Here is a 20726-nt window from a genome sequence, read left to right as displayed (position 1 = left end):
CTAAGTGAACTTAATTGAAATTTCCTCAGTTTATTACCTAGAGAATAAATAAGCTTCCTGTTGTTGTTAAGCATGGAGGAAACTTATGTCTCGATCCTGACATGGGATCAGGGGACCGAGGCCTCAGCTTTGTCACAAACGAATGAGCCTCATCATTCATTAAACTAATTATAATCTAATTAATATGTGCTTGCATATATGTGTGTATGTTTTATTCTAGGAGTGTGTATGCATCTACATGCTGGAAGGAGACTCGAGGCTGCTTTCAGACGACCCGCCACATGAACTGCCACAGGAGGGAAAGATCAGGTGTGTAATGTTCGTGTGTCTCTGTGCAGAGAGTCACAGATGTTTTCGTCTCACTGAATCACCGCTGTGTGCTGATTTGCTGCAGCGTTGTTGAGGATGGCGATATCTAGAGAGGCGATAAAACAAGGGGGGAATGAGGAGGGTGAAACAGAGAAGGCTGTTTCCTCTGTGTGAAAAAGTGGATGCCACCTGAATGAACATGAGCCTCTCAATCCAAAATCACATCATCAGCACAGACACAAAGATGTCAGAGTGAGAAATCCCATCATCAAGAACCACAAGGACCTTTTCTGTCTCTTTTATCCTTCTGGTTTTACCACCACCTGATTTTTCTCTCACTCCGTCTCTATCGTTCTTAAACTTTTATTTTCCCTCTTATTAAACATGTCTCTGACAGCCTCTTTCCCTCTTTTGTCGTCTTATTCCACCCTCCCACCTCACTGGATGAATGTGTCTTTGCCCTCTCTCCTGCTCAGCCTGCTCTTTCCCCTAAAGAGCCACGGAGCCCTAATCCAGATGTGTTTCAGTTATTCTACCAGCAACTCCCCCCTTCCTTCTCTCCGGTGCTCCTCTTTCTCTAACACCTTCAATCCCTCTCCCCATGGAAGCATTGCAGAGCTAATAGCCGAGGTGATGGTGCCCTCGGTGCCTCAGTGAGACACGGCAATCCTCTCTTCTCTTAAGTGCTCTCTGAAGCTCTACAACACCATGTGTTACTGCGACTGGGCAAAAAAAACAATGCTACATTATTGATGAAACTGTCTGTTTGTCAGACAAGGAACCTATTTCTTACACCTCATTGCCACACAAACACAGGATCCCACACCAACATGCTTATGAGAGATAAACTTGCAAGGACAAAAGCACAGAGTACACATGTAAATGCACACACGCACATACACGCACACACACACTCACACACACTCACACACACACACACATGCTTGCACATGCATTTGTCAGGGCTGCATACAGACTAGATGTAGTGGGGATATTAAAAGACCTACAGGGCACTGTTACTTTTCTCCCTCCAATTCACCTGCTTATATAAGCCTGTTATCAAGACCTTGACACACACACAGACACACACACACACATGTACACAAACACACTCATTGAACCCATCTGAGTGGTAGAAGGCCGTGTTGTTTGAGTCCAGCTTACTTTCTGATACATACAAGCCCATTAACCAGACCTTGAAACACACACACACACACACACACACACACACACACACACACACACACACACACACACACACACACACACACACACACACACACACACACACACACACACACACACACACACACACACAGATACACGAGAATGCACCAACAATTTCAACCAAGACAACTTCCATAACTGTTTATTTTCTAAAAGCTGAACACTCACAGCCAAGCATACAGTGATAAAGGCACACACAATGCACTTGTACAACTGGTTTGATTTGTTGTTGCTGTTGTAGGTCAATTTTATTTCTGTTAAACCTTTTAAACTTTCTCCATTTTTCATAAATAAAGTAGATGGAGGAAGATGAGATGTTTTTGATGTTATATGTCGTTATGCTTTTAATGGAATTTATTATTAGGAATATGCATTCAAAAAGTATTCTGACCAGTAACCAAGCCAAACTTAAATAATTTGAGAAATCGCAAACTATATAAAAATAAACACCAAAACTGTTGAAAAAAGGTAGTATTCTCTGCTCTGAAATATTGGGACATCACACTGATTGACAGCTTTCACATAAATGAACCATCTGGACAGACAGACCTGAGTTTGTTTTAACTGAACAAGACAGAAATCACAAACATGCACCATAAGATAGACAGAAAAAGAGTATTTTCATCACTATGCAGCCGAGGGCTAAGCCAGTTATAATAAACTAAGCACACAAGGCAACTTACACTCAATGATATCAGCAGGACACAAGGATGAAGGTCACAGAGTGCTTCATTCACCAATGGCAGAATATTTATGAGTACTATTTGTCCGAAACTTTGCAAAACTGCCCGTGTGTATTAATCACTGCAGAGGTGACTCACGATCAAGCAGGAGAACTGCTCATACTAATGGTCTTGATATTTATATGATTACAGTGCGGGGTCATGCAAAGTATAACTACAGTGTGTCATCAAGCCATATTTTCTGAAGAAATCCTGAACACAAAAATGATTAAAAATAGTTTAATGGTCGAACTCCACAATTCATTGCTACACAGTTCACAGTGTTTTCGCATGCTTTCAACTCTAATTTAAATTTACACCAAATGTACAGTCACTTCATAAGCATTAAAAATCTTTTTCCTTTGACATTGCACTTGCCTTCTGTGCTACAACAGTGCCAAAGAAATGAATGATAGTCCAAGTGTCTATTTATAGCCACATATTCAATTCACCACAAAAACACAAGGCACCAAAATCACCTGCTGGAAAACAGTAATATATACGTACACTACTGTTCCAAAGTTTGGAGTCACTTAGAAATTTCCTTATTTTTGAAAGAAAAGCTTTTTTTCAATGAAGATAACATTAATCAGAAATCCAATCTAGACATTGTTAATGTGGTAAATGACTATTCTAGCTGGAAACACCTGATTTTTAATGGAATATCTCCATAGGGGTACAGAGGAACTTTAACAGCAACCATCACTCCTGTTTTCCAATGCTACACTGTGTTAGGTAATGGTGTTGAAAGGCTAATTGATGATTAGAAAACTCTTTTACAAGTATGTTAGCACATGAATAAAAGTGTTAGTTTTCATGGAAAATATGAAATTGTCTTGGTGACCCCAAACTTTTGAATGGTGGTGTATATATACTTAGTGAATGTCCAAGCAAGCAACCTCTGTCACGCTGCCTGCACACAGAGTTTTTGACAAGGTGTGCGTCACAAAGATTGCATACTGTGGTCAAGCAGTTCCTCCACAGAGATGTGTATTCTAAAAAGTAAAAATGATAAAGCAAATGCACAAATTCAGAAACAATAACTGGTTTGAACTGAACTCCTAAAATCACACAGGAATTGTTGTTATCCGTCTGCTCACACAGAAAATAAAATGATACTGTATCTTAACTGCATATATTTTTGCAAAGACATACTGACCCACAACTAGTCTGAATTAGCACAATCACCAACTATCAGATGATTTTTTTTCCCAGCGGAAACATGAAGTCAATAACACCACCCAGGTCAATTTATTATGGGTGCCAAGTGCACTCATGGACACACAATACTGACCCTCAGTGATCTATCTAAATATCCTTCTCTATGTACTGATGAAACCGACTTTTGCAACTGTCCACCACTGCAAACTGTGAACACACCTGACCCCACTCCAGCTCTGACCTATATGTTCCTCTATTTGAGACATTGTTCCCGCTACCAGCTGTTACCTGGCCACCAGGCAACCGTATTGTACTGCAGGCGGGTTTGTGAAACTTTACTTGACCTATTTTTGTCACACATCGACCATAAATTTTGCCGTCTAACACATATATCGACACATGTGCTCAGATAATACAAAACAACGGCATTGTTCCTGCTGCTCCTGGGTCATTTGTTTTGCTGTTTGCTGTGCCCAGAATGAATTGGCTTCATGATCACGCAGGAAACCTGCTTTGAACAAATACATTACACAAAGGTCAGCTGTATTTGCCACAACAATAAAATAGAATGGGAGTGTTTTTTGGCTGAAGCAGACTATTTCTCAGTGAGCTGAAATAAATGGACACTTTAAATCAATGCACCATGCAGAGATTTGGCTGCAATGGTTTGAAGGGATTTCAGACTCTGTGAGCGTGTAATAGAGTGATGCTGTTTGCGTGTGTGCGTGTGCGTGTGTGTGTGTGTGTTTGTGTGTGTGTGTGTTTACTGAAGTGCATGTGTGTGTCTTTGGCAGCAGCCGCTACAGAATATACAAAACCTTGTCTCGTATTTTAGCATGAAAAAAGCTCAGCTCTGTATTAAATGTAACACACACACAATTAAATGTAACACACACACAGACCTACACCTCTGCCATCATCACACCTGGCTTCACACCTGGCCAGCACTCTCACAGACACACAAACGTCTGTATCGAGTTCATATAATTTCACAGTGAATAATGCTCCTATTCAGACATGTTTTGGTTAATGTCAATGAACACAACGCGTCTGGTTTTGCCATTGTGTTTCCTTTTGTTCCAGCTGTCCTCCAAAGCCCCCTTTTCCTTTCTGGCTCCCCACAGTCTGACTCTTTCTTGCTCCGACTAATGTCACGTACATAACTGTCTCTCTCAACTTGTAAATGTCTGTTTTAGGAGCATTGCAGACCAGCTGAAGCGATGTCAGTGTCCTGGCCTTCCTCCATCCGAACTGCCAGAGAAATACAGAATCTACATTGCAGCACCGTTACCAGCCCACAGAAGAGGTGATTTTTTTTGTTGACAGGTAGAGCAAGGGCATGGAGTGATGCTGGTGCATCAACAGTGGAGTGTGTTTTGAGGACATATGAGCATGAGCCTGTGCATGCATACAAGCAGAGAGAGAGATGTGAGAACGTGGGAGGGAAAAAAACAAACGAAAGGAGGCCGAGGTAGAAGTAGCGAACAAGAGATGATGATTGCCGGGGGAGAGGTATGGAGCCGCGTGGGCAACAGAATTGGACAAGAGACCCAAAAAAGCAATGAAAGGTCTGTGGTGAAAAAAAAATGCACAAGCTCAAATGGAGCGCAGTGAATACACTCTGCATACCTCCTGAAATTAACATGTTTTGTTTTCGCATGAAGCACAAAAGAGAACAACCAGAGGGATGTAATGATAGACACCCTTGTGGTGAGTGCACTTGCATGAGCATTCTGCACTCTGTGGATCAATACAAACCACTGAGCATTTAATAATGACGCACAAATGAGCTTAGCACCAATGGGACGAGCACATCGTTTGGTTTGTTTTGTTCTCTGCCATCCACATATGGAGAAACAATCACTTCAACGTTCAAACTTATTTTGCTCATTGTGATCCGCTGTGGCAATCAATGAGAGTAACAAATTAAAGACAAGAATAAACAATGTTATTCAAGGACATTAGGTGCATTTTTTTTTCTGTGTTTTTCTCTTGCATATTTCTGTTAGTTTTCTAAGATGGAGAAAGAACAAATAAGATTAAGAGCTAGACAAGGACATGTAAAGAAAATTAAAGGAGGGCGATAAAAAGACCTCGAGTCTGTTAGTCTGAATAAATGCATTAAGCATTCATTTCTTTCTTTCTTTCTTTCTTTCTTTCTTTCTTTCTTTCTTTCTTTCTTTCTTTCAGCTGTTGTCGTTCCCATCTTGGATCAGGACCAACACAAGGTCATCACTATCTTATTGGTGAGTTCTGGCATTGAAGGACACAACAGGATTTAAATGAATTAATCAACCAAAGTAATGACTCAGTCAAGACTGATTATGTCATTACCTTTACATCCTCCTTTATGAAAAGGTACAGATTGCACAGCCAGCACCAGTCAAGCTGATGCACTGGACTGAACATTTGTTAACTTTTCACTGCATCAGTCTTCATGTGTTGCAGGTGGGCTGTAATCCTCTATCTGATCAGGACGAACTGCATCTGAATGTGCTGGAAAAACATGTAAGCTCTCTTTCTCTCACCATCGGCCTTGGTCACATGTGAAAAAACCTTTGGCAACACTGGGTACTGTGTTGGAAGAGTTCAGTCTTTACTTAACCATCAGGTTTGATACAGGAGTACCTGTACACACAACCTGTGCATGTACTCTAAGAGGAAAGTGGATCTTTGTAAAAGTCTCATGTAAACTAGACACTTAGATTCCCTGTCTCTGATATGCTGCATCGAAAACAAACACAAAAACTTGTACACAAAAAATAGACAATAGGAGGTTACATATTCACAGTTTAGCCCAGAATTATTCACAGCCATGCCTAATTTTGATTTTATTTGTGAATTTTTATTTGACCCGTAGTCTTTTTCTGTCTGGAAATGACACCACAGCAAGTGTCAGAAAGTGATAAAACATTTTGTTAGTGATGTGAAGAATCAGTTTAAATGATTTTGAAAGAGATTTCTTTCCTAAAAATATTTGATTCTCAGTAATCGATGGCAAATCCTCTATTTGCCACCACAGCAATCAAATGGTTCTTAGCATTTATAATAAGCTGTCTGCATATCTCTACTGGGATATTGGATCACTCCACTTCTGCAGTGACCTCCGGGCCTTTAGGTTGGAAGCCTTCTTTGCCATCATTCTGGTCTTGAGGTCCCTCCACAGATCCTTGAGGGAATTCAGGTCTTGACTCTGGCTAGTCTGCTCCAGAATGTTTATTGAACATTTTTCTGCAGAAACAATTTCCTCCACAATCTTAATGTCATTCCACCGCCATCCTTGACTGTGGGGACGCAATTGAAGGCCAAGACCTACTTCTTTGTCCAGGTAAACTTTTGCAAAGGCTAGACGAGCTTTTATGTGCCAGTCTTGGAGAAGTGGAGCCCTCCTTGGTCTGTGTCCATTGAGACTGCTAGAGTGTTTGTCTTGATATGTTGGAGCCAGAACTGCTCGGAGTCATCAGGATGGTCTGGGAGATGATCCTTGAACACTTCTTGGCCTCTCATGCTACCACTCCTGCCAGTGCACTTTTGGCTTCCTACCACGCCCTTTGAGAGTTTTCAGAGTGTGGAACTGCTTGTACTTAGCTTGTACTGCTTGTACTTGATTACGCATTGCACTGTGGCCAGTGGCACTTAAAAACTGTTAGATGTGGCTTTATAGTCTTTCCCTGTCTTGTGAGGAGCCATAATTTGCAATTCTCACTGATGGAGCCTAATAGAAAGAGCTCCGCAAATGACTGGTAACTGGATAAAGAACTGCTGCATCAGCTGTTCTCAGGTTATAAAGTATCAAAACAGTGTAGAACACGATAGAAATTATCAGGACCACATGGAATAGTGTAGAAGAAAAGTGATTTTGATCAGTGAATTTTTAGTGAAAAATGGGACAAAAATAAAACCGAAATAGTTCAAATTTATCATTAGCATGCTCACCATCTTCCATTTCTAGCCAAATTCAAATTTCCTGTCAACAAAAATGGATGCATGGGTATGAAGAATTTTGGGATTAACTTTATATATGCAAACACCTTTGTGTATATTTGTTTTTTCAAGATCCAGTATCTTTTAGTCACAAAAACATTGTCACAGAGGATAGGATTTTAGTACTGTCCTGCACAAACTAGAAAATTCTTTTGTTAGACAAAATAAACTCTCAGTTATATGTTACTGAGAAAATAGAAAAAAGAGATCTTCTTTCTGTTTCTTGAGAAAGTTGATGTCAACCATCCCTCATTAAGTGCTCAGCCTCTAAAAACGAGTGGCCCCTGGTTGTTTTATATCTCCACAGAAAAGTATGTGTGTTGTGATCACACACACATCCTCAGTAGGGAATCCTGTGTGAGGCTTCTGTTGTTTACTTCAGCCGCTTTTCAATTTATTCTTGTTGGTTCGCTGAAGAATCAGATGAAAGATAATAAAATCGTTGGTGCTTTTCTGTGTGTTTCTGCCAAAACTTGAACACGGTCACAGGCTTCAGTGGCGTGTGTGCGGGTTCAGGCTGTTCAGGCGTCCTACCAGAGGCCTCCTCTCAGCCCCTCACCACTACAGTCCCACAATGCACTGCTGCACCTCAACGTCTCGGAGCAGGACTACTGCGAGCTGGACCGCAACATTCTGCAACTTTGTGGTATGCACACAAAACACGCACAGACGGACGTATATTAAGTAAGCCTCTTCTTTCTCACAACTTATACATCTTAGAGTTCCCACACTTTATCTATACAAACATGCAATTCCCGCACTCACACACACACACGCACATTGGTATATGAGGGCTGATATACTGTGTGTTAATGGAGTCGGCCCCTCTCTATGAATTTAGATGGAGTCTGTCAGTGGCATAAGGAATGTATGACAGCTACAATACGGAAACAGAATGCTTTGCAAAAACACTGTTTAAAATCTCATGCATAATGGAAGTGGACTTGCTAATGCCGCGCCAGACACATACATCAACATTGTTTACTCCCCAGTAATTGTCAACAAAGAAAGAGTTGGTCTCCTCAGTCGGCTTCGCCTTTTTGCCTCTCCGTCGAGCTCTTCCCTTCTGTCTTCATCTGCAGTCCAGGCAGTCCTCCATCCCTTGTCTTGTCTTTATTATTAGTCCCTGTGTTAGCTGGTTCCCGGTCACCCTTCCCCGACCTCTGTACCAGTGCATCCCTCCATGGATTGCTTTCTGTCCACTTGCGTACATGCTCTGCATTCCCATTCTTCCCTTAACACCAGTCTGCCCTTGCTCTTCTCTGGTTTTGCCTCCCATCATCTCTCTCTCTCTCTCTCTCTCTCTCCCTCCCTGTTCCCTTTCAGGTGAGCTCTATGACCTTGATGCAGCTTCTCTCCAGCTCAAAGTCATCAATTATGTAAGTGGTTGAGATCACTCATGCACTGCCACATCCACACACATGGAGTTAAAGATGTACAGCACATGCAAAGCAGAGCATCCTTCGAAGTGACTTCTTCCCCTCTCCCTGTCATTTCCTATACCACAAGCTTTTCATCACACAATTATTTCATCATTCTCCTCATAGTGTGCCCCTGTCCTTATATATGATGCACTCTGTGTAAAAAGCAGAGGAGCAGAGGTGGAGGTGTAGAGATTGATTACACCCAAGGAAGAGCTGAGAGAGAGAGAGCGGAGTTATCAGGCTTCAGCTACACTATCTGCAGATATCCGAGTACGAGTTAAATGTATGGAATTATTCACAACTAAAGAAAATTTGGGAGAGAAAAGGACACAGCAAGAGAGCGGAGGGAGGTTTGAAGGTTATGCTGCATCACAAGTTCAAAGCTTCAGTCCATCAGAGCTCCAGAGAAGACTAAAAGATATATGCACACATTTTTTTTATGTATTCAGCATGGCTGAGTTGTTTTGAATTTTTCATGCAGACTTTTGGTAAAGCGGATAGTAAAGCTAATCTATATAATCAATAACCAAGAGTTTAGAGCTAAAACAGCAAAAACTGCAGCTATTTTGCCAGTTAACCTGCTGAACTCAGCATTTTTTAGGCATTTTTGCTACTGTCATGTTTTTACTCACTGTGGAAATTATTTTAGTTTTTATAAAGTCCTTCATCTCCATGGAAACAGAGCAACCAGATAGAAATTAAAATGGCAGTGTAACACAGTTATAATTCCATGAATCATATAAAAGAAAGAGTGAAGTTATACTTCTTTTGCAAAAATAGAAAAAAAAAAAAAAAGCAAAAAATAACAAAGTGCCCACAGGTTTTGCCAGCACTGGAAACATGCTGTCTCTACGTCTCTACATGCTACAGATATCTCATTACATCCATTTTGAATTTGTTTCCATACTTGTCATCTCTCTGCTCTGTGTAAACACAATCTGCAGTTCAGCTGACAAGTCTCTGAATTTTAGTCATGTGACTGTTGGTTGTGTCAATAATGGTTTCACGGTGGCCCCAAGAAGTGCAGTTTTTATTTTTACAGAATCTGGTTAACGCAAACGGTTGTTTTTTCATTGAATGCTCAATTGAGAGATAGAATAAAATGATTTTGATGAAATATCACAATTTTAAGTACAGATTTGATGAGACAGAATGACAAGTCTGGTGATGCTCTCTGTTTTTACAGTTTCTGGCTCTGCCAAATAGTGTAGTTTTGGCCATTTTTTAAAGACCACTTGACATTCACATCTGCTGGTGGGTTTTGTGTTTCAGAAGATGAAAATCAAAGTTGTGAATTCCTGAAACAAAAATGTCAAATATACACGAGTCTCAGCGCCTCGATTTTTGAGACTGCTTCTTTCCTTTGTCTTAAAGTAAACTTTGAGGAAAATTTGTAATTTGAAAGCAGAATCTTTAAAAATTGGAAATAAATAAATAATGGACCAAAAGAGTAACAGAATAATCTAAAAATAAATCACACACATAATGGTTTTTTTAGATCTTTTTGAAAGTTTAGGCAAGAGACTTATTTAAAGTGAAGAGAAACACATTTTCATATAACTACAGTCTCCTGTGTCTCCAGAATACTCAGATATTTTAGTTGCTGTGAAGAAAAAGTCAATGTGAAAATGACTGTGAACCAGGTTGGTCAGGTGTCTGTATAAAGGGTCAGACATACCTGACCCTCTCTGTTTCTCTGCTCTCTTGGGACCAACTCTGTGGAGTTGAGCAGCAGCGCTGTAGCAGAGCAGCCTGCCTGCACCACATCATCCTTTGATGCCTCCAAACCTGCATTTGAAGTGTTTTTCCTCCATCTGAAGGAAGAGAGAGAGGAAGAGGTTGTGACGGTGCAAAAAGACTGCAGAGGTTTAAAAATGTATTTTGAATTGGACATGATCTGTTTCGCCTGTTTATTGTTACAGTTGTAAAAATGGGGTGGGGGGGGAGACGTAACTGGGGATTGTTGCTTCTGAAGAATCGTCAGTTTGGTAGGAAGAGCTTGGGGCAGCTCTTATGGGATTAACAGTATTTGGAAAAAGGGGGTGGAGGGGCTTATTATTGTATGTGGGTGCAGCAACATGCTTTACGTGCGCATGTCTGTGCTATGTGTGTGCACGTGTGTGTCTGTGAGTGTGTGCGTGTCGAGTGCTTGTGTGTGTGTGACTGGGGGGGGCGAGTGTGTTGGCACCGGCTGCTGTTTATTCCTGTCCTGCTTGTTCTCCATCCAGCTCTGTGGATTACAGAGAAGAATGCTGGGTGAAGACGTGCACCTCCTTTGACTGTGTGTGTGTGTGTGTGTTTGTGTGCGTATGTATATGCTTGTGCTGAAGGTACACAAGTATTTGTGTACCTTCAGCGTTTGTGTCTCGATGCAGACAGGAGTGTGTGTTTACTCCTCCGAGTGTATTTCAGCCTATGAATGTGAATGAAACTTTTCCCATCACAGACAGCAGCAGGAAATTGATTGCAACTCTGCAGGTCTCAGCAGCATCAGGGAGACTGAATGCGCACACACACTTCTTCATTTAGGCACACACACACACACACACACACACACACACACACACACACACGGCAAATGTGACTCTGCCCTGTTTACGGAGGGATTTTGTGCTTTTAGAGTCAGACCTTGTGGTGAAATCACAGCATGATAGTGTGTTTTCTTCTACGTGCATTGTTTCTGAGATGATCTCTTTAAAGAGTGAAATGTGAGGAATCGTTGAGGTGGTTGTATTAGTGAATGTTTTTAATTTATAAATATATGTGTAAATGTTGATTATGAAATTAAATATCAGGTTGACACTACAACATGTTTTTGTTTTTTTTAGTTAAGATTGTATTGATAGCAGACGTTATGCCTTATAAAACTTTTCTTTTACGCATTTGTACAGTTATGGTTAAAGACTTTCTTTACCTTTCGGCACTTGCATTTTGATTAATTTGCCAAAAATAGTTAAAACACACAATAGTGAAAGTTGAATTTGACGGATAGTGTTATTCTTGTTTTCTAAATTTTCTAATCTGATATTGCAAATGCCTTAGTTTGAGAATATACTGATATATATCACCTGAGCCATTTTAGTTTATATTTTAGCAGTATAAAACTCAAAATTTAATCCAGATTTCATTACCTTATGCATTTATTTTTCCTAAAATAGTAGAAAATGTGCATTATGCTGATAAGGCTTCACAGTTCAGTGGTACTACTAAACTGTGAAGATAATGCTCAGTTTTTGCCACACTTCGGCTTCACTCCAAAGAACCTTAAATTGAGGCTTTGAGAACAATCTGACCGAGTCTGATTTTATGATTATAGATCAGAGTTAATGTGTTTGTTGTGTTCCTCTGCAGCTGCAGCAGCAGACTCACTCACAGTGCTGCTGTTTGCTTCTGGTGTCTGAGGACAACCACCAGCTCTTTTGCCAGGTATGTATACACACACACACACACACACACACACACACACACACACACACACACACACACACACACACACACACACACACACTTCTCTCTACATCTTTATCACTCATATACACATTTGTTCTCATAATCTGTCCTTGAAATACCACACACACAAAAACAACAAAAACCCAATGATTTTCTCACACATTCTCTTCATCTCACTCCCTCCCCCCCATCCCCCTTCACAGACACACACACACACACACACACACACACACAGACACACACACACACAAATATGTATCTACTCCTTCTGCAACGATTCATGCACCAAAGAAAAAATTGTGCATTAACATTTGAATAACTTGTGAACTCTGACCTCTGTGACCTTTAGGTAGTCGGGGACAAAGTCCTGGAGGAGGAGATCAGCTTCCCGGTGAGAAAAACAAACAGTCATTTAGTCATATAAATATTGATTTTCGATCTTTTTATCTTCAGTGTTCCCTGTTCAATTCTTTGCACATCCACTTATTTGTTTGACCCTCTGAAACCCTTTGGTGGGATCAAAAGTTATCACTTAATTCTACATGTCTCATTTAACCCCTTGACACCCAAATTTATTTACAATTAAATAGAAAAATTTTTTTATGTGTTTTTGCTTTCCAGCTGATGCTAAAATAAATGGAAATTTTTACTTTATTTATTAGGCATAGAGCATAGATATATAATAATAACAGATATATAATAATTAGGTCCCACTCCACTGGTCCTACCAGAAACCAGTGCTTGCAAAAGGTTCTGAGGTACGTATTGAATATGCACAAACCAGTATTGGGGGAATGGATACGCTATCTCTGCTGCAGTCTGAATGAAAATGGTATGTTGCAAATTCACGACAATGGACGTCAAGGGGTTAAAACTGCACCAAAAAATCCCTTTACACATAGAAAAAGAAAATTCTGCACAATTTTGCAAAACCATGAAGACATTAGTGATTCAGCTGTCAATCACATGACAAAGATTCAGGGGCTTTTCAGCTGAACTGCAGGCTGTGTGCGCAGAGACAAATATGAAACCAAACATAAACATCTAGTAGTTTCTAGAGCCACATTATTTTTTCCAGTAGTGGTAAAACCTGTGGGTACGAAAAATGAAATGGACAATAAATAATCAATGGAATTTCAAAATGACTTTTGCTTTTTCTTGTTTTATTGATTTGTGGCTGTCGTGCAGCACAGAAAACATTTTTGACTTCTCTTTAATTCTAGCTATGATTGTGCGGTGTCCATAGAGGTGCAGGACTTTATGTTGCCATAAAAAATGAGCCCACAGTGACTAAAAATGATACAGTAGCAAAAACTGCTCAGAAACTGCTTGGTGGAGGGTTAATCATACTTACATTCAGTCAGTCCTTTATTCATTGCATCAAATACATACTTAATCAGAGGTTTCATTAATATATTGGTGTGCAGTAAACAAAGATACATAATTCAAAGGTGTTTGTTTGCATATTTTAATAAGAACACATATAATGCACGTGTTGCGACCCAGCATATAGCTCCCTTTGACTGACATGATAGAATAAAGCTCTCACATGTAATCATTTATAATCCTCGGCAGGGGTTATAATTATTAAAAATCAGAGCACAAGAGGTAATTACTTCCTTTGGGTCACTCCTGTCCCTGGTTGTGATGCAGATGCAGCATTTTTAACAGGCTTTCCATTATGGTGTGAATAGACTGTGTGCCTCAGGCTAAATGATGTGTGAAATCTTGATAATAGTTTGTTTCGAGAGATGTTAGGACACAAAAAAAGCCCTGATGAGCTATTTGTGCTATTTAACAAGGGAGGTAATAAGCTTCAGTCAGAATGAAGCAGACTTTATTTATACATTTTAGCTCCAAAAGAATCTTCAGAGATTTTTTTTTAAAGAATTCTGCTTTCTTTATGTCTTTCAGCCTCATTATGGTGTTATTCTTCACCTCTCTCCTTTTTCTCTCCTCCATTCAGCTGATGTTTGGACGTTTTGGTCAGGTTGTGGAGAAGAAGAAGTCAATTACACTTCAGGATATTAGTGCTGTAAGAAACTATCTATCTATCTATCAATCTATCCATCTATCCATCTATCCATCCATCCATCCATCCATCCATCCATCCATCCATCCATCCATCCATCCATCCATCCATCCATCTAATATTTCTTCCTTTTTTCCGCTCAGGAGGAGAAGAGGCAGCTGTCCAGTATGTTGGGTTGTGAGATCTCCTCCATGCTTTGTGTCCCTGTAGTCAGCAGGGCCACTGGTCAGGTGGTGGCGCTAGCATGCGCCTTCAACAAACAGGGTGGACAGAGGTATGTAATGTCTTTATACTGCAAGTTGTTCCTTTTAGTTGTGTGTAGATTTCATGGAGATTCCTCCTGAAATCCTGTTTGGAAACTCTCTCTGAGTCACTGATGCCTTAATGCCGGAATATGTTGAAAATACTGTGTTGCCGGTCTGAAGTTGATTTGGCTTCTCCTAATTCCTCAAGTGCTGAGTCATGGTAGATATAAAGATTTATCTGACAGCGACTTAAAGTGATGTTGGCATGAGGCCTGAGTGGTCAAGCTCAGATTTGTTGAGTTTGTAGCAGCGGAGACTGCACTGCTGTTTCTACTGGAATCTGAAGCTAACCATGAGGTTGTGCTGAAGGCTGTTCTCAAATAGGAAAGAATTGAGACACGAAAGCAGCCCTGGAGCCAAAGCAGAACAGAAATACTATGCAGGCCTTGTCCAGGTTGTCATCAGATAATGGTTTTTGGATCCAGTAGCTTGTCTGTTTAACTTAAAGAGATCTGTGTAGTGTGCAATAACTATTAACCCTCTAAACTACAAAAACCACAGGCAGGTTTAAAATGCAGGTCTTCCTCTAATATAATCAGCAAAGGTACATCATTTATCAGAGCCAGCAACTTTAAAAAGAGACATAATCATTGGCATTTCAACTTTGTGAGATGTGCTGTTCAGGATGCTTAAAGAAATCAAACCTAAAATCATGATATTTGTTTACAATAATTAACATAATGTCTTATTTTAAAATTCACCAAAAATGAAGTATTTACTTTAGGGAGATTCTCTAAAACAAAACTAAAAATTCTTTTGCACAACCTTCAGGTGGGGGCATCTGGAAAAAGGCTGGTTCTAGGTTTTTTCGATTTCAGTAAAATAAATAATTTGAGAAAATAAAATATGATTTTTTTTCAATTTTTTTTAAATTCATGGTTTCATAACTGAGTCATACTCCAGAAAAGATGTTTCTGAGTCGTGTCTACCTCTAGCCACGGTTGTGTTGTTTTCATGGAGGTCAGGACTTTATATTGCAGTGAAAAATGAGTTGATTGTGAGTAAAAATGTGACATGAGCAATAAATGCCAGAAGCTGCTTGGAAGTCGGAGGACTAAACATGACAGAAATGCAGGAAGCGTAATACTGGGTTCCAGATAAAAGGCAGAGAAGGTGTGAGTGTATGTACAAAATGAAGTAGTAATGGAAAGGTGATTGCCCTCTAACAGGCAGAAGGCATGACACGTGATCATGCTGGTGCTGCTTTACAATGAAACTTGATGTTTGTACATTTATAGTAGAGTCACGTATGCAACCCACAGAGGCTGTTGGATTTTCTTCAAACTCTGGATGGCTTTTAGACGCCACGGCAAAACAATGCGCATTTCACAAACATAGACACACAACTTACAAACGTTTCTTCTATCCGACTCGTATAGATTCTGTAAAGCAAAGCTGCTTACCTCCTCGGATCACAAAGCGCAAAACACTGGCAGATTACATTTACAACAGGCTGCTTGCAGCATGTTATTTCTTTTCAAGTTACCTAATAAAGCCACTTAGTCACAGTACAGCGCAACTTTAAAACACAACGAGGATAAAAATGTGTAGAGCCAGGCAGCAGGTCTGTGAGCAGGCTGCAAACATCCACTTGTCATGCAGGGCTGAATAGATCATCTGACTGCTGATATTCCATGTGAAATTGGAAACTCTTTAATTAGTTCTCGCAGAAACTGTTTGTGATGCTGAGTGTCGGGATGGACAGCACACGATGACATGATTCAGGGAAACGGGGCACATTACATTTGATCCATTACCTGCTGTGTTTGGCTCACTGAAGTCCACTGATCTGCACATTCCCACTCGATTTGAGGCCCTCTTTCACAGAAAACACCATTTATATTTAGTCGAGTGTCCAATTCTCACCTATCCACAGGTGTTGTGACTGTGTCCCATCGTTCCAGCCGGGCTCAGTCATGTCCAGCAGCTGTCTGGGCTTTGACAGAAAATCCACATTACCAGCCCGCCCCTGAACAGATACCGTGACACATTTGGGCTTGTGTCAAATCACCCCTCTCTTGTGTGTGTGTGTGTGTGTGTGTGTGTGTGTCTGTGTGTGTCTGTGTGTCTGTGTGTGTGTGTGCGCGTGTGCGTGTGCGTGTGTGTGTGTGTGTGTGTGTGTGTGTGACCAGATGGCTGTGATGATGATGCCGGTGCGATGATCTGGAGTCAGGTCATGAGTCTAACAGCAGCGGGTGGCTTGGCTGCCTGGTTTGGCACCATGTCTTGGCATGTATTTGTGTGTGTGTGCTGCCAGGAGCACTGCTGCTATCTCCTGAATACAGAAGTCTGTAAAAACGCACTCCAGCTGCTTGTTTCCGTGTTTGAGAAGCAGTCTGAAAGTGTGAGGAAACTTATTCTGTATATTGTTTTCACACAGATGCTCGGATACAATCTCTCTCCTCTGCACGCTTCCCCGCTGTGAAGACTCAGATAGATGAGCAGTGATCATGTCCTATAATTTCTTCCTCTGCCAGTGGCACTGATGACAGAGCTGGCATCTCATTACCATAGTAACAGCAGCAGGATTATGGTCACAACTGTGCATATAATGTGATAAATCTATCCTCTGCTCCCAGCACAGTCATCCAGATTTTAGTAGAGCCATATATCTCAAAGAAACATCGCCTGATCATATAGATTGCATACTCATACTGCTTATTGCATATTCAGAGCTTGCTGAAGGCCTTTCTTGCCTCCTAAATGTGCAATTTGGCCTCTTAACTGAGCACACAGGTGCTTGACATCATATTGTAACGCCAGCAACAGGTCCATAACTCAGTTCTGGTGCCAGGCAGATGACAACGCTGCACAGAAAGCACCACAAACATCTTGTTTGTTTGTTTTTTTACACAGAGGACATTGAGAATGAATGTGAGAATGTGTGGAGCACAAAAATGATGAACTCAAATAAACTTGTGTCCTGGAGATCGCAGTTACACAACACCAAGATGAGTTTTTGTGTTGACAGCAGTGTTGGGGAGGGCGAAGCTGTCGGTTGTTGGGTTTATTCCCAAGACATGGCAGAAAGTCAGAATGGCTGTATCACCGTATAACTGCAGCCAACCTCATGGCAGCATCGCAGCAGACCAAACAGGATGCACACATTCTCACTGACTGTCGTGTTCATAAAGATCAGTTTCTTAGTGGAAAGTGTTCTGTGCTTTTTCACTGCATGTGCAAAACGTCTTGTGTTTGGAAATGGGCTCCCACTGGTTGTTATTCCCGCTGTGGAAATGGAGAATATATTCAATCATAACTAGCTCATATCAGAGAAAATTATTCTCCATCTTCTCTATTGTTCTCTGGAACGCTGCTGAATGTCAGTCATAAAGATTTGCGCGGCTGGTGGCGGAATGAAAGCAATTGCCCCAAAACTGAGCCGATCGGGTCTTTTTCCCTAATTCCTTTGAGTGTAAGCTGAGGGCAAGAAAGCCTCGGAGCGATCTACTGCCCCCGATCATAATGTGCCACTGCCCTCTGTAGGTAAAGACACATAACTACTGACAACTCATCGCATCTCTGTGGTCACTGCTTTGTCTGCTTAATGCCACAGCCACATTCAGTTCCTGCAGAGTTTAGTTCACTCATTTCAGACATTTTGTAGTTGTGAATCTTTTTTTTTCATCTCGCCTTTCTTTTAGAACTGCAGCTAAGGATTGATTTCACTATCAGCTCATCCACAAATGTTTGTCTTCCACCTTCTAGTATATCAGCTGTTATTTTACAGATCTATGAAATGCATGCATGAAAGGTAGTAATTATTTAAAATCTCTTAATTCACGATTTTGCATTTGTTTTTTGTTTTTTATCCCTATATGCTATAAGATATTACTGGCAATGGAACATTTAATCTATAACAAAGCATTCATCATGAACTGATGTTATGTGCGTTATGTGTTTTAGAAAATTTGAAGTCGTCATATAAACAAAGTGGAGACAAAAGTGCAATATATCTCTCTATGTGTGTAGTGGAGTGAAAATATAAATTATGTCACTGAAATACTCAGGTAAGATACAGGTACATTAACACGGTACAATTTACAATCCATTGGGAAAGATCACAAATCCTGAAAAATGTTTAGTACATTTTTCTAAAGTCAAATGTGATATTATGGCTTTTATGTAACCAGCAGTGCAAATCCTAGAGATTGTCAGTTTACAATGATATACAACTCCTACATATACAAGAATATGTGGAGGGATTTTTTAGTTTTTTGCTTTAAAAGTGAACATTTGCTTATTGTCAGAATAACTAACAACTGCAATTTTGTGAATTTACTAATGAGTTGCATCACCTGTTTCATTTAGCATGTTTTAGAAATTTAATGATAGCAAAATAAGACGGTCATTCTTTTAAACCTTTCTTTTCAAATCAGTGAGTTTTTTTCTCATTTGCAGGGATGTTAAACACAGAGAAATATGCAGAGTTAAAGTTTCGGAACAGCACAAAACTCACTGACAACAACTACACACTAAGCAGTTTGAAAGCATCGTCTTTCAGTAGTGATCTTGAGAATGTGCTGCTCTTCCATGTGTTCTGTCCGCAAAGTGCTAAAATAATGAAATAGTCTGAAACTGATATTTGCTAAGGACTCCAAAATCCCACTGCAGCCTGTTCGTTAGTGTCTATATTCTGATTTGCATTCAGATTTATTCGACCGTGTGTGTGTGTGTGGTTTTCTCTGCAGACACACAGAGGTCGATGAGCATGCCATCCAGCACTGCTTCTGCTACACTTCAACGGTCCTCACTTCAACTTTGGCCTTCCAGAAAGAACAGAAGCTCAAAGTGGAGTGCCAGGTACCGCACATAGAGACACACTCACTGTGAAAACACATAAATATACATGAAGCTGCCTTCTGAAGAGCTTTCTGTGTCCACTGTTTCTCCACATAGGCGCTCTTACAAGTGGCCAAGAACCTCTTTACACACTTGGGTAAGTCTTTTCTCCTCCCTCAGTCTTTTTGTCTGTGTGAGGGACGGAAGGTTGTCAGACAAGTTGGCAGATATTTAAGTGATCACCGAGTGAAACGGCGCACATAATTGAATGAGATATTACTGACCCTACAGGTGATTACGCCCAGGATCATAATCATTAAATCAAAAGGCCATTTAAAAGATGGCTCCACCTCTCTATCGTGTAATTACGCCGAGGCATTTCCAGCTTTATCAAACAGTAAGCACCAACAGCAGAATAAGTCATTGTTGATTCATCATGATTGCAGGTACAAAAATTGATCCTGTGGTAGAACAAATTGCCTCTCACTGAACCGAACGGTTGATTACAAAAGCTCTTATCAGCCTGTGCAGCTGATTCACAGCCACTCGTGGTGTAATCTCTGTTTCTGTCTATATGAGCTTTGCTGTATCCGTTTAATTTCCTCTGTTTTCCTTTTAATTCCTTTCTCACCCTCTCCTTTTCTCCTCCCCTCCCTCTCTCTCTGATTCTTTCAGATGATGTGTCAGTGCTGTTACAGGAAATTATAGTGGAGGCCAGGAACCTCAGTGATGCAGAGATGTAAGCCCTCTGATTCATCTTCAAAGGGGCAGTTCACTGTGTATGCTGTGTGTGTGTGTGTGTGTGTGTGTGTGTGTGTGTGTGTGTGTGTGTGTGTGTGTGCGTGCGTGTGTGTGTGTGTGTGTGCGTGCGTGCGCGCGCGCGTGTGTGTGTGTGTGTGCGCGTGTGTATGTGTATGTGTGCGCTGGGTGTTGTACAAATGTCTTTATCTCCATTCTCAAAGGCTATCTTGGCAATTTGTTCTTAACCGACTTGCCTCATTTAATAAAAGTTACTAAATGGCCTGAGATGAAATGAGATAAACCGCTGTAATTTTCCTTTTTTTCCTTCCTTTACCCCTCCAACTCTCTGTTACTGCAGCTGTTCAGTGTTCCTGCTGGATCGGGTCAGTCATGAGCTGGTGGCGAAGGTGTTTGATGGCGGTGTGGTGAGCGATGAGGAGGTACGTCAAACAAGCATCCGTTGTTTCACTCAAACACGCTTTTAATCTCTCTGTGTGAATGTTTCTCACTATACAATCGCTTATCTTGCATGTTCCCTGTAGTGTTGTGGTCTACGTGTGTTTGCTACATCAACAGAAAAAAATGGGGA

General features: G+C 40.7%; 1 protein-coding gene across 1 annotated transcript in view; it reads left to right on the top strand.

Moving 5' to 3' along the window:
• Positions 1 to 20726, top strand: part of LOC110955310 (cGMP-dependent 3',5'-cyclic phosphodiesterase) — a 199684-nt gene that overhangs the window by 162800 nt on the left and 16158 nt on the right. Inside the window, 14 exon segments of the mRNA XM_022200242.2 lie at positions 221 to 309; positions 4616 to 4725; positions 5610 to 5665; positions 5868 to 5927; positions 7893 to 8049; positions 8730 to 8782; positions 12179 to 12253; positions 12627 to 12668; positions 14244 to 14312; positions 14453 to 14583; positions 19306 to 19417; positions 19514 to 19553; positions 20072 to 20135; positions 20496 to 20577. Of these exon segments, the coding sequence (XP_022055934.2) occupies positions 221 to 309; positions 4616 to 4725; positions 5610 to 5665; positions 5868 to 5927; positions 7893 to 8049; positions 8730 to 8782; positions 12179 to 12253; positions 12627 to 12668; positions 14244 to 14312; positions 14453 to 14583; positions 19306 to 19417; positions 19514 to 19553; positions 20072 to 20135; positions 20496 to 20577 (1140 nt within the window).

The sequence above is a fragment of the Acanthochromis polyacanthus genome, chromosome 13 (genome assembly GCF_021347895.1).
Source record: "Acanthochromis polyacanthus isolate Apoly-LR-REF ecotype Palm Island chromosome 13, KAUST_Apoly_ChrSc, whole genome shotgun sequence".
NCBI lineage: Eukaryota > Metazoa > Chordata > Actinopteri > Pomacentridae > Acanthochromis > Acanthochromis polyacanthus.
Note: the sequence above shows the minus strand (reverse complement) of the source record. Positions and strands in the feature narration are given on the sequence as shown.